This window comes from Atractosteus spatula, chromosome 8 (assembly GCF_055471065.1).
Source record: "Atractosteus spatula isolate fAtrSpa1 chromosome 8, fAtrSpa1.hap1, whole genome shotgun sequence".
Taxonomy (NCBI): domain Eukaryota; kingdom Metazoa; phylum Chordata; class Actinopteri; order Semionotiformes; family Lepisosteidae; genus Atractosteus; species Atractosteus spatula.
In genome coordinates, this window is record NC_142713.1 from 3,648,295 (window position 1) to 3,662,541 (window position 14,247).

The window sequence follows — 14,247 nt, forward strand, 5'->3', positions numbered from 1 at the left end:
GGGTTTGAGCACACTGCTGACTTCATAGTTAATGAATTAGAAGGGCAAATTGACTAATGCCTGCACAGGGGGATACGAGCCTTAAAGCATTGTTTAAAACACAGGATGTTAAAACAAATGTGTTAAGACTGCTCAAAGTGTTTCTTTTTATGTTTCCAGAGTTTTATACAGTGTCCTGTCATGTCCTGTAAATCTGTCAAGTTGCTGTATACATAAACAGCAACATGTACTGTAGCTTGTGCAACAAAAACTCCTTCTATCTTAAAGAAGCTTGGACTGTCAATGGACACATACGATACGAATAAAAGAAAATTTGATTTTTGAAGCAGCAAAGTCAAACTATTCATCATAAACGGAATACAAAGGGTGAAATGCCAAATAGATACTTGGTCCATATCAATATGGAAGAAGAAAATTCAGGATATTCAGGGGAACCTTCTCTTTAGAATGCTGTAATCAAAACAAGAGCTACTATCAGAAAGAAGCAGCAGTTCAGCAGTCTCTTACTCAAACGGTGAAGGCACTAGTTCTGGTTATAAAAGACATATGTCCAATCAAATCCTTAGTTTTGGCATCCCTACAGGCAATACTTCCATCAGTCTTTCTCCACCCTTCAGGCGGAACGTGGAAGAGAGCTGAGGATAATTTACATCACTCCTAAGACACAATGGTCCAACAACAAGAACAGCAGTCACAAGTTAGCATCTTTCTTCCACAGTTTGGCTCAAAAACGAACAGATCGGAGACATCTGTCCTCTAAATCAACAAATACAATTACCGGCTACAATGCAACGTCTCACCAGTTTGTAAAGGCTTTTGGTGCAATTCAAACTGGTGCTGATCAGGGAAAGTACTGTAGCTGCTCTACTCTAGATATTACAGATACGCAGTCACATAAAATCAGTCAGACAGCTCTTTGCCACAAGAATTTGCATAATTGGTCTATCTTTGTCCATGAAAAACTGATAAATGCATGCTTAAAAGTATTCTCCTAAGTTAGCCATTTCACTAGATGCGACACCCAGAGAAAATCCACATTGAATGGAATGACTCCAAAACTGGAGTCAAACCCGAGACCCTGTCACAGCAAGACAACTGTGCCACTCCCCCGTGCCCACTGTTTAAACAGGATTTTGTATAAACTGCCTATAACTGGACTGTTCACTTTATTAAAACTGAAATACACTGCTTCTGGAAAAGTGGCCAAATCGGAGAGCAAAGGATGTTTGAACAAAAACTGGGAGAAATAAGAAGGAAACGGTCTCTGCTGTGACATGTCACCGCAGGTCAAGGACTGGGAAAAAAAAGTGTCCCAGGTCAGCAAATACTTAGGTCAATTAAGTAATTAAGAGCAACAATACAATGAAAAGAAAAGAGCCGTGCAAACCCTGAGTCTTGCATTACATGCTAATGATAATATCAGTCAATTAATTTTCAGCAGGATATTTGACAAACACATTATTTCAGCTTAATCATTCCCCATGCTAAAACAAGCCATTAGTACATACTAGTTTTTAAATTAACCAGCTGGGCTGTTCACATGACACCGTAGTTTCTTCAAAAAGAAAACATCTCATATGAAGGAGTTCAACATAAGAGTCTGCATTATCCTTTTATATTCATCACATATTAAACATTGATGTTACTGAGTGCAACACAAGATTTTTCAAAATGATAGAAATGCAATTGTTCTACTTTGGTCCTCCATTGAAAATGGTGTCAGTTGACAGAAGGAACAAAACAAAACCAACCAAAGCTGGCAAAAAAGAGCAAGCATCACAACAGCCTCAAAAGTTTTCTTATGTTTTAGCTCAGACTGATCAAAGTCTGCATTAACATCAAATATATTTGTAGGAACTTGGCACTACTGTACCTGCAACTACAATGCGATACTCTTACATGCTTTTACTGTATCTGTAGTTTTACTAAGCACTAAGGGTAAAGTTAAAGAAAATGAATTTGAAGGGGGAGGGATGGCTATATAGAAGCATTTAATCATTTCAATAAACAAAAGACTTGCATCAGTTAAAATATAACCTCTGATATAAAATAACTGGAGGTTTAATTGCGAAAGCATCAAAGTCAGAAAGCTTTACATGGGGTTTCATTTGCCTGAGGAAGAGCCAATGTACTGACATATCCAGAGAATATATTATCTGAAACATACATAAACCACAGTACACATTAACCCAGAAAAACCAATGAGAAACTATTAAAAATTAAATTCAATCAAAATACTTTCTTCATCCCCAGGGGGATCAATTTAAGATAAAATACACGACATGATGTTTATCTACTGTAGCATGCAATGTTCTATATAAAAAGCCTGATGCATTGTTTGGTAGCAGCCTAAAGTCTGCCAGGTTAAATACTGAACTGTTTTCTAAATTTAGGAAGGCGCAATGATAAGAAAAGATTAACAAATTAAGTTTGTCAAAGTTAGTCAGCCACAATGGTGAATTGATCAATACACAGGCCCGAACTGTACCATGAGTACTAAGACGTACGATACTGCACACAGTTTCATATTTCAGCATGACATGTAGCCAAAGTGCATCACTTTTATCAACAGCATGGTTTCTATAGAGGAAGGACATCCCATTGCGAGACTGGCTATCACAGTCTGACTCTCGACTAAAATGAATCCTGTGGATTACTTAAGTGTAGGTGAAGGATTTTCTGATTTTCTCGTCCTGGAAACCCACATTTCTGCCCATTTGTGTTACTCCATTTCAAAATCCATCCGTTCTTATGATCCTGTTGACAGGTCTGACTGCAAACCACTGCTTCCCGATTCCTGTTTCTATGGCCACTTGACATGACTTGATGGATCAGTAGGGATGCAACCTGGCTGCTGAACAGTGTCCCCTTGTCCACAGGCTGTGTGCCACCTACTAGACTACCAACGCTTCTTAAATGGGGCATGGCTTGGGGCGGTGCAGTGGCCCTGTGGCTAAGGATCTGCGCCTGTGGCTGGGAGGTTGCCGGTTCACATCCCGTGGCCGGCAGAGGAATCCTACTCCGTTGGGGCCCTTGATCAAGACCCTTCGCCCCAGCTGCTCCAGGGGCGCTGCATAAACGGCTGAGCCTGCGCTCTGACCCCCAGCTTCTCTCCCTGTCTGTGTGTCTCATGGAGAGCAAGCTGGGGTCTGTGAACAAGACAAATTCCTATTGCAAGAAATTGTACATGGCCAATAAAGTGATCTGATCTCTCTCTCTCTCTCTCTCTTATCTTACATCAGCCTGGTTTTCTTTTCAGGCCTCACACGCCACTATTGACCAGGCCCAGCCTTAAACAGCATTAAGGTCAGACAAGATCAAGAAGCTGCATGTCTTTATTGTAGGACAAGGGAGATCTAGAGAAGATTTCATCCAAGCATCTAAAATGTTCAAATGTATGGTTGGGGATCAACCCAGGGGACACTCAGTAGCGAAACTAAGCACATAGGGTCACAACCAGGAACGAAAAAGGAATCCATTTAGACGAGCGAGTAGGAAACACTTCATTACACGAAGAGAGGTGGGTGTCTGGATCACGCTTTCATACCAAGGTGGCTGAGGGTCACATGAAAAATTTGGATTTGTTCAGGAGCATACAGGACACCTCTAAAAACACTTCTCACCAGCAAATACAGTAATTAGCAATATTAAAGTTTATAAATACTTGCCGATTGCCTATAGATTATTGCACATTTCAAAGCTTGTTCTGGTTTAATATCTGCAAAGATTGTGACGACACCACGTACAGTATGAATAGAATGGCCTGACTGTATGTCTGTGGGGGACTTTCTAACGTCTCCTAAAATTTGAATGGTATAATGAATTATGGATCAGTGAGTGTGAGGCAGTGGGGGCAGGGTAAGCATTGCTGCCTCACAGCACTGGGGCCCTGGTCTTAATTCTGGACCTGGGATGCTGTCCGAGTGGAGATTGCATGTTTTCGCCATGCACTCCGGCTACCTCCCAAAGGTGGTGGGCGTCCCTACCTCCTTATCCTTTTCCATTTCCAGTCCCGCTTCCATGAGGTTCTTCTCAAACTCTTCCCTGCTCCGCATTTTCTCCTCCTCCACAGCGTCCTGGGGCGTCACGTCCACCACCACGTCCTGGGAGCTGTGCACCGCCTGGGTGTCTTTCTTCTCGTCTGGGTTCCCATAGCTACCGTTGGAGATCACCGCCAGCCCCAGGGCGCCCGGCGTGCTCAGCGGGGGGCTGCGCTTTCGGTAGTGGTAGGCTAAGACGTAGTCCACTTTTCTTTTTCCGTCACTAAAGTACAAACCATTCCTTGTGTCCGGCTGCGCCGCGTCGAGGAAGTTGTTGACAATCTGAAAAAAAAAAAAAGAACATTACATTGCGTGCGTTATCGAAATTCCCTAAAAAAAAATGTCATCGTGTCTCATTCCCAAATATGGAATTAATCACTAAATGACACTTTTAAATTTAAAAAAAACTCAACTAACAAATGAAAATGTGACATCCTGAAACATATTTCCATGCACCCTATTAACAAAAACCGAAACAAAACGTTTTGCAGGTGTATCAAGGAACTGGCAGTTTCCCCCCAGATTTTCAACAGAAAAGCTTTCTGCAGGGCATTCCCAAGCTTGCAATCCCCTAACCTCCAGCAAAATGCGAGTTATCCCGATTGCATTCCCGTCCACGTACTTACGGGGATTTTATTAATACTTTGCGACTCCAACATGTTCTTTTTCCAAAAGAACAAAACCACGACCTTCTAAGGCACAAAAAAAAGAGGTGCAGTTAACTCATCCCGATGTTTTTTTTTTAAATTCTCCCAGAAGAAGTTGGACAATGCAGACCAGCTGTCAACAGGCGCTTTAACGTCTCACAATAAGGCATACGAAATCCATCTGCTCAGATTCGGGCGCTGCACTCTGCTAACAGTTCGTCGGGACTAAGGCAGGCTGTGGTTCAACTGCCGATCACCATAGAAACTCTGCGTTAACGGAGGATGCTGCCTCTGGATGCCCAAGACACTTGTCTGGAACAAACCGGCTCCAGGGTGTGCCCTATAGCAACCTAATTATCATCTGTTGCTTCGTGATATGTGCATATATACAGTATATATATATTTTTTTTATTTAGAGGCCTCAGATCAACAGCTCTCAGCTCGGAACCGGTTTCTTCCTTTTGCAGAAAACCCTACTGAAGCGCCTGAGGGGTTTTATGCCCTGAACTGAAAGATTACAATTCGTTTGCGCCGTCTTCTTGTGCAGGTACTGTGAAGTGCGTACTGCCGATTTCGCCTGACGGTTTCAACACCCACACACTTAAAATTTTAAAATGGACACAACTGGAGCACCATCCAGAAAACGTCAACTACAGTACGGGATGTGGACTTTCACTCTTTGGAGCAACGAGATGTACCGTATAGATGTCAGTTCTTTGCAGTTTCTGCGTTGGGGCTCCTAAATTCGATTTAAAATAAAGAACTATAACAGTATGGTCACAGACATTAATTAGTTGTCCACCGAACATCATAAAGGCCCTTATATCTTAAACCAGATTTCCAAGGAGTATATATTATATACACACACACAGAGTATATATTCATTATTTCTGTTAACTTGAAATTAAAAGAAAGACCTTCGATACCGAGATTGCAATTTCCTCCATTTTTTTAGAGCTGCAGTGTCTCAGTTTCCGAAACTCACACAAGGAACCCAGCACAGATACTGCACATAACGCGAAGAACACAGAAACATACAATTCTCGAAGTTTCTGATACGAATTCTTTTGAATTATGCCTTGACGGCTTATAAAGTATATTGCATAAGAGTATATTGTCTGAGTTGCTTGACATTTGCGCAAATTGCAATCGTATATTCTGGCACTTTCCTGTAAAGTTGCTTCTATTTTGTGAATCACGACGCAGTGCATGGTTAAGTCAACACAAAACACAGACGAATGTTTCTGGAGTAGTGCAGATTTTATCAGAAAGAAAAGCTTAAGCACGTCAGCACGGTTCGACATTTTTAAACCACCCTCTCTGCTGCGTGCGCAGAAGAATCCCAGACACCAAAACTCTCCCCACCTGCCACGACCTCTAACGGCTGGACGAAGAATTTACACCTCAGGTGTAAACGGGTGTACAGTACGTACATGTACAGTACTGTGTTAACACTGCGAGATTAATTATTTTTTTAAAGAGTAAAATAAACACCTCAAAGGCACTGGAAAGCCAACACAGTGAACTTCTTCACAAAGAGCAGTGAAACGGGAACCTGAGAGCACAAGTGGAAACTATATGGAAGTGCACATACTGTACTGTCCTACCAAGAACAAGAGGCACTTCTTTACACAAAGGTTGTGGGAGTATGGAACAAGCCTGACTTCTTCCAAGAAATGGATAGGATAAATTAGCTACCAATCACATTAGAAAGGCCAATTGACCACTTCTTATTTGTATCCTTGTTTAATGTTCTGATGCAGAACTTCAGCACTCTGTGCAATATGTAATACGTTTAATTATTTTCATGTCTGATGTGAATTACTGCTTTTTAGTGAGAAAGAGCTGAAGGATTGAAACCTTATAAATGTGGTGAATACATATATGTTCAATAAATATAAATCATGTATAATCATTTATAATAACTCTACAGATATAAAGGCAGATAATTATCATATTAAGGTACAGTATCTTCAGTACACTAAAAAAAATAATTGTGTAGAAATACAAAAAGACTGAAAAGATTTAGCAGCTAGCGGAAAAGGTATTTTTTAATTTAGCACTAACGACCCATTTCCATTATCAAAGTAGTTAATTCAAAAGAGAGTGTGGCAACACAGCTGACAATTAAACTGCTTGGTGCTAATTTATGAAGGGGAGGGAAACCGCAGGACATACAGCAAAAGCTTTGAAGCACTTCAGGAAACAATTGATTCTATAATGAAATTTCAAGTCAGTTAATGGCCCAAAGTAAGCTACTTGTTCGACTGCTCTGGTTGGTTAAGCAATGTACTGCACAGATAATTTCTATGGAAGAAATGTGATTGTATTTAATATTTGTACTGTATTGTATAAGCGCATCAGATGCATAAGTGTTCTGTTACAAAGACAATGATATGCACTCATAGAGATACTCATCAATTGATGCACTGAAATACTGAGAAAACATTTGAGCACAAAATTCTCTGATCTAAGGATTTCTTTGGTTGTGGTTTCTTCGGTACAAAAAGATTAGAGTATTTCAACTGACAGTCTAATGTCATGTTCCAAACCCAAATAAACATGTATAAGGTAATTCATTATAAGGTAAGAATTATTCCAAGTCAGCAACACTCAACAGGATTGGATTGGACTGCATTGCTTTTTCTGGGAATCTCTCTGCTCCGTTTCAAAATAAATACTGCTGCAAGGGTGAGTAGCAGACTCTACATTGTTAAAGGAAATAGCATAAAGTATGTAAATATAGGCAAGATTGAAAAATACACAAACCATTTCAAAGCCTTTCCAAATATAAATGAACATAAAAATGCAATATACTCTATACTGTAATCCCAGAAACAGCTCTGAACCGTTGCTTGCACATTTCAACTGCTGTCTATAATTTTTTATGAAGTGAATCTGGTTCTCTTCTTCCACTCAATACAGCCATATGGGGGCCATACATACAGCTTCATTCTGGTCCTCGAAGTAGTCAGAGGGGTTGAAAGCACCATTGACTGTGTGGAGATCCAGCTCGGAAAACTCCCGTGGGACGGAAAGGAAGCGGTCGCTGTGAATTGAAGACGACTCACTGACCGCCGTCGACGGTTTTACACATTCCACTCGTGCGTTTGGAGTATCTGCGGAAAAAAAAGCAGAACGTTAGTCTTTTTTTATGCTTTTAAAGGTACAGGAACTTCCAAAAAAAGGGAAAACGTACAGTAGTTCATTGTGAATTCAGTACCTTGGACAGCTACAGCCAGGGACTTACTGTAACTTTCAATTTAAAATTGATAAGAATGAACGATGTAAAAGAAAGCATGTTTTTTTTTTAAATGATGAAAAAACAGAAATAAAATGGTTAAATCAACTAACAAAGACCAAATAGTGTGTTTTTCTACATCACACTATTTTTTTATCATGGTTTACACAAACTGCTTAACCATATTAGATTAATAAGAGAAGAGTTTGTGACAGTTTATCAATATGAAAAATAATATGCTTGGTACTGGACTTTTTTATTCCAAATAAACCTGTCCTTCTCTGAATACCAATAACAGTTTTTAACTGATTTTGTGTGATTTAAAGCACTTAAACCCAAGAACTGCAAGAAGTGAAGCACATATTGCACAGCTGGGTGAAGCCCATAACCACAAGAGATCAAAGAAAACTCTCTTTCAACAAAAAGGGCTGACTGTTTCAAATTTTACGATCGATTGTTTCCTTACCTTATTCAGCTTTGCTGCCAACTTAAAATTTCCACAACAGTGACGTACAGGTTTGTGGGCAGAGTCGTGCCTATTAAATGTGTGATCATCAGACCAACCCCTTGTAAATACATAAAACAGAAATTCAACTAAAAAAAGCTGATCAGAAGAGTTTTAAGGAGACCATAAGGGACGAATGCAACAGTCCTTTGAACTTCAGAGCCGCGAGACGAAAAAGAATTTGAGAGGCAAAAGAACCTAGTTTGGCAAAAATGTCTGCCGGCTTGAAGGGTTGGGGTTGTTTTTACTGGTGCACAAACAACATGAGCAGTGAGCACACAAGACACAGGGGAAATACCGAGTGGCTCAGCCAGCAACACTGTAGCGTAGATGTCTCTGGCCCAAGCCAAGTCAAAGTCATTAGCTGACTGTCACTTGGGGTTCCCCGAGCAGTGATGTGCAAATGGACAAGTACTGCGGAGGTAGGGTGTACTTTTCAGGCCAAGGCACTGTGACCCCTGGGGTTTTCAGGCTCAGGTGAGCCCGCAAAACTTGCAGCACCAGCAGGAGAAGCATCAGTATAGCATCACTGTCTCAGTGTCACACATGGGCTCATCATACAGGCAGGTCCAAAAGGTCAACATCACGCAGATCTCCAGTGGCCACAGCATGGACCTGAATGTATTTACAAATGAGCATTTTCCCCCAGATTGGGGGCAGAAGCCAAAAAGGGAAAGCAAATGGAATTAAATCAAATCAAACCAGATTAGACGGATCAAGACAGAAGGAGCAATATTACTTAATTCGTCAGCATCCAGCAGAGCGCTCAAGAAGGTGAGCTAGGAGTCACGGGGCGGTTTTTGAACAAGCTGATGGAAAACGCAAGAAGCAAACCCCAACCTAAATGATTGAAATAAGAGAGAGAGTCAAGAGGTTTTGAAACTGATGTCCTTACACAGCCTGCTAGTGTTACAGGATGAGTTGACAGAAGACTGGCGCAGGACACTGCAACCAGAATAAACATGAGATGTGAGTGATGCACGCCTAAACGTGTATATTAGGACGCCTAGCGTACTGTGGCAGGTAATCTTGACTGGCAACAGGAAATCTTTGCTCACAGGAAGTTTTCTGTAAACCTTGGCCGAACATCCTCTGGTTGCACTGTTTTCCAGGAGGGCCTCAACATTTTTCATGAAATCAGTATTCATTGCTGTTTCGTTTTTGTGCTCCACCGAAGTTTTCCGAAACCACTTCATCCAGGACAGGGGCACAGGGGAACCGGAGCCTATCCTAGCACGCAACGGGCACATGGCAGTGTACACCCTGGATGGGACGCCAGTCCATCGCAAGGCACACACAGACACAAACACTCACACCAGAGCCAATTTCTACAGAAGCCAATTGACCTACAGGCATCGGTACTGTATGTACTGGAACTGTGGGAGGAAACCCACGCAAACATGAAGAGAACATGCAAACTCCACACAGACCACACCCCAACAATTGATGCACTCGGCACATCAACTACTAACTACTAGTGCTGAAAACGGCGCCTCTGTGCCACCTTAAGTTTACAGTGACTATAATTCCATTAGTCAGTATAGATGCATCTTACATCTTTCGCTATGTATCCTGAATGTAAATACTAAATCTATATTTTGTATTCACATACCCTGTATATCCTATGGCATATACAGTAGATCACTAATGTTTTTTTTAATTGCTGAAATTCCTTGCACTGAATAAAAAAAAGCCCCTGTCTTCGAGGTATATAATGAAACTGCGTTCTAATGTGTTCAAAGAAATATATCCGTGTCTATTAAAAAAAGTAAAAATTGTTTTGAAAAAAAAGTCTTTGAACTAACAGGAGTGTAATGAAAGTCGCTTTGGATAAAAGCGGCACCTAAATTAATCATAAGAAGAACAGCAAGAGCTCTTGAATTCCTAATGCAAAGTATCGCACAAAAATCCAAACATACAAGCAATTACCGCATCTCCCAGAACTGCATTAAACAAAAAATTTAGGGGTTTGTGACAGATCAAATAAAGGCAAAACGGAAAACAAACCAACTACCCTTACACGCCATTACTGTTTCCTACTGTAAGCAGTATACCAGTCTCAAAATAGCTCAGATTAGCATTTTGCTAATTATATTAAGTGTAATTTGCGTGTTCTAATCCACGTAACGTGGTCTTCGTTTCTTTCTCATCTCTTCATTATTCCCTTTCAAAAACCAAAGGCAAAAACTGTGCATGCGCCTTTAAAGCCAAGAGAATTTAATTGCCCTCCTCGGCAGCAAACAGGGGGGGGACAAGTTTATAAAATTTGGGGCAAGTAGATTAGAGACGAAGCACACAGTAGTATCCGTTAATCGTCCGTTTGCAAGTACTTTTTTTCCCAAATCGATTCCAGCCAGGGATAGACTCCGCGTATGGAGACGCAGGTTCAGAAAGGTTTCAACTCCCGAAGAAACCGCTGAAATTACTCGACACCCCCCGAAATTCTCAAGAATGACCCACTTACCGCTAACCGGTGTTGAACCGTCTTCCATGGTGTGGAGGGTCGCAGGTCTGGGAGCGGAGAAGCCTGTAACAGGATGTGGCTGTGTTGTAACTATGTACAGTCTGCTCCTCGGTCTGCAATGGCTTAATTTGCGGACAGCTCTGGCAGCTAATTCCATCTCCGCTTTGAAAGGGCTTTAGACAAGGCAAACTTCGGCTAATTGGCCTTCTGCTTCTTTAATCACGAGAGACAGACTCCTCCATCCGCTGTCATTTTCCTCATTTCTTCCGAGTGGAGTGGCACAAGTGGGCTGTCCAGAGCTTGCATTGACGAAGAAAAAAAAAATTAGGCGATAAAGAGTTTCAGGTTGCCTTTTTAAGCAATTAAGCAGCTCGTTAGCGGTTGCGGTGCTTAAAGTCCTTATGAACCGGGTCTGCGAAGATCTTTAAATTCACAGAGCAGTAACTTTTATGTTTCAATGTGTTTTTTTTTTTAAAAAAACAACTTGAACTTTTCGCTTAACTGTAAGTATCATATCATTTCATATTCACGCGTGAGCTGACCCGACCATCTTTGAACTGGAGTCACCTCGCCTCTTTACATTGTTCTCCATTGTCTCAGGTTACGTTCATCTGGCAAATATATCCCGCCAATGAAATATTCAAGCCTTTTATCTTGTAATCGAGGGAACAATTAAATGCACAGAGCCTTTAAATTCAGCAGGAGCTTTACCGGTGCAGTATTGCTCAAATGCTGCGCCTCGCTCAGATGAATGTCAGAACTACGTTTGCTAAAATACCTTGAAGCAGTGCGCGCAAAGTGCTGATTTTCAATCCCGAGAGACAGCGGACGTTTTATTATTAAAAGAGTTTAACCGATACTAAATCGGTGTTTTAAAATGCCTATAAACGTACAGAAAAACAGGTGGGATAGGGCATGCTTTGTGGGAAACCGTGTTTATTTAGGTAGGTTGGGAGGGTTAAGTATTTTGATTCTTTTTTAAATATTAATCTTTATAAAGAAGCTTCGTATTTGTTGCGTAATGTTACTGATGCCCCCAGTATATTGTAACCGGATTCCCTCCCTCCTAGCAGAACGGTGGATGGAGTTGTGCAAATGGGGACACGGCTCTCGGTGGTGTTTTTTTGAATTTATAAAACCGTAGCCAGGTGGTGATGAAGTTGTCTCACAAACCGAGCAAATTATCTTACTTTCTAATTATTTGCTCAATAGTCTTCACTAAAGAAACGGAGTTCATTTACCTCTCTCTATTTGGAATCAACTAACAGATACTTTTGTTTTTAAAAAAAGGTGTAAGTTTGATTACGGAAAATAACTACTGTAGATCGCTGATACAAAGGGGATTCGTTGTAACATTGTAACGTAAGTGTAGGACATACAGTACAGTATATTCATAAACAAAAGACGCGGCAGCACTCAGGTCTGATGGACTTAATGTTTTTAAACGGATACCAGTCACAATCGGAGAACATGCGTCCCTCCAACTATTTTTTCGAATAACTTAAGACATTTCAGGGTCATGGGGGAGCCGGAGTCTATCCCAGCTACCAACAGGTGCCAGGCAGGGTACACCCTGGGCAGGACGCCAGTCCATGCAAGGGCACACACAGACACAAACACGCAAACGAACAGTTTGTTGGCCAGGGCCAATTTTCCCCAGAAGCCAATTAACCTGCCAGCATGTCTTTGGATTGTGGGAGGAAACTAGAGCACCCGAAGGAAACCCTCATGGACATGGGGAGAACATGCAAACTCCACACAGAAGGGCCCCAGCTTTGCAAGGCAGTAATACTAATCACTGCTCCCCCTGTACAGCAGCAAATAGACAATGGCAGGGTGGCCGGTGTTGTGTCCTACAAATCGAAAATTGGTCCTACAGATTGTCTACTGAGCTCAGCTTAGGGGAAACATTTGAGTATGGCAATGTTTTTTACTTGAAGTCATGGCAGAAAGGGGAAAATAGGAAAAAAACATACTGTTTAGTATACAGGTATAGCTCACCCGACTCTGTTTAGGAGGGATTATGGACAGACGGCACACAATAATTCTCATTTAATTTACTGCAAAACCGAAATCCCTTTAAATATTACCAGAAACACCATAAGAGAAGTGTGATTGTTTCCCCTTGACTAATTTTAAATGTGTTTTATTTATTTTTAGACTGTCATTTAGGAGATTCCATTTATTCCCAGGCCAGGAAATTAGTTGTTTGGTTACTTGAAAATGTCATACAGCGTACTGTGTTCCTATTCCAAAATTTGCAGCAGGTAGTTTGTCTGTTAAACGTGGAGACTGTAAATCTACAGTTAGTGAATTCTATAAGTCTGTGCTGCCCTGTTTTAAATTAAACGTGGTCAAAGTTAATAAGTGTGACTAGATAACGGAGTCTTAAATTTCATAGTCTAATGATATTCAACACCTTTGATGTTCAGATAACAGTGAGTAGGCAAAAGGACAACATTGCTTAAATTAGCCTCCGAGAATACTCTATCTTCTACATCAAAGTACACTGGTGCTGGTTTTTGGTGGAAACAAGATGCATAAACATGTCATATTGCTCCGTAACATCCTGCACTATATCCTGCATGCACACTGGACAGGACACCAGTCCATCGCAGGGCACACACACACTCACACCAGGGCCAATCCATCACAGACGCAGACGGAGACACAGACACACCAGGGCCAGTCCATCACAGGACACACACACAGACACACTCACACCAGGGCCAGTCCATCACAGGATACACACACAGACACACACACACCAGGGCCAGTCCATCACAGGACACACACACAGACACACACACACCAGGGCCAGTTTTTCAGAAGCCAGTTAACCCACCAGTATGCTTTTGGACTGTGGGAGGAATTCCATGTGAACACTAGGAGAACATGCAAACTCCACACAGACAGTACCCAGGTCTCAGATTGAAAACCAAGGCTCCAGTGCTTGGAGACAGCAATGCTAACCACGGTGCCACTGTGTTGCCCCTTTTTCTGCCTGTGTTTTATCTTTTTTTTTCCTAATCGTTGTAGGCATAAAACCCTCAGGAGGGATTCACTTTGTCCCACACAAAACAGGCCTCTCCTCAGACCTCTTGCAGAGGAAGGTGGTGCAGTGTGTTTTAGGAGCAGAGCAGCTCTGGCCAAATGAGGAGTGACTTGGACAGGATGCGATACCTTCCTCAGCATTTCCCACAGAAATGACCTCAGGACCACATGCGGTGATCTGATCAGAGAACAGGCAAGCAGAACACACTGGACACCTCAAAATGTCCTGGAAGAGACCAGAAGGAAGACACTGGCTCTGATGTGCAGAGATAGTAGATGATTGTAGAGAAGCTGTT

The 14,247-nt window shown here is 41.6% G+C and overlaps 1 protein-coding gene across 1 annotated transcript in view; it reads right to left on the reverse strand.

Moving 5' to 3' along the window:
• Positions 1–11,054, reverse strand: part of ano2b (anoctamin 2b) — a 121,886-nt gene extending 110,832 nt beyond the window's left edge. The window contains exons 1-3 of the mRNA XM_088923468.1: positions 10,898–11,054; positions 7,634–7,806; positions 3,987–4,322 (exon numbers count right to left, since the gene is read on the reverse strand). Of these exons, the coding sequence (XP_088779594.1) occupies positions 3,987–4,322; positions 7,634–7,806; positions 10,898–11,054 (666 nt within the window). The remainder of the gene's footprint in view (positions 1–3,986; positions 4,323–7,633; positions 7,807–10,897) is intronic.
• Positions 11,055–14,247: the final 3,193 nt, after the last annotated feature.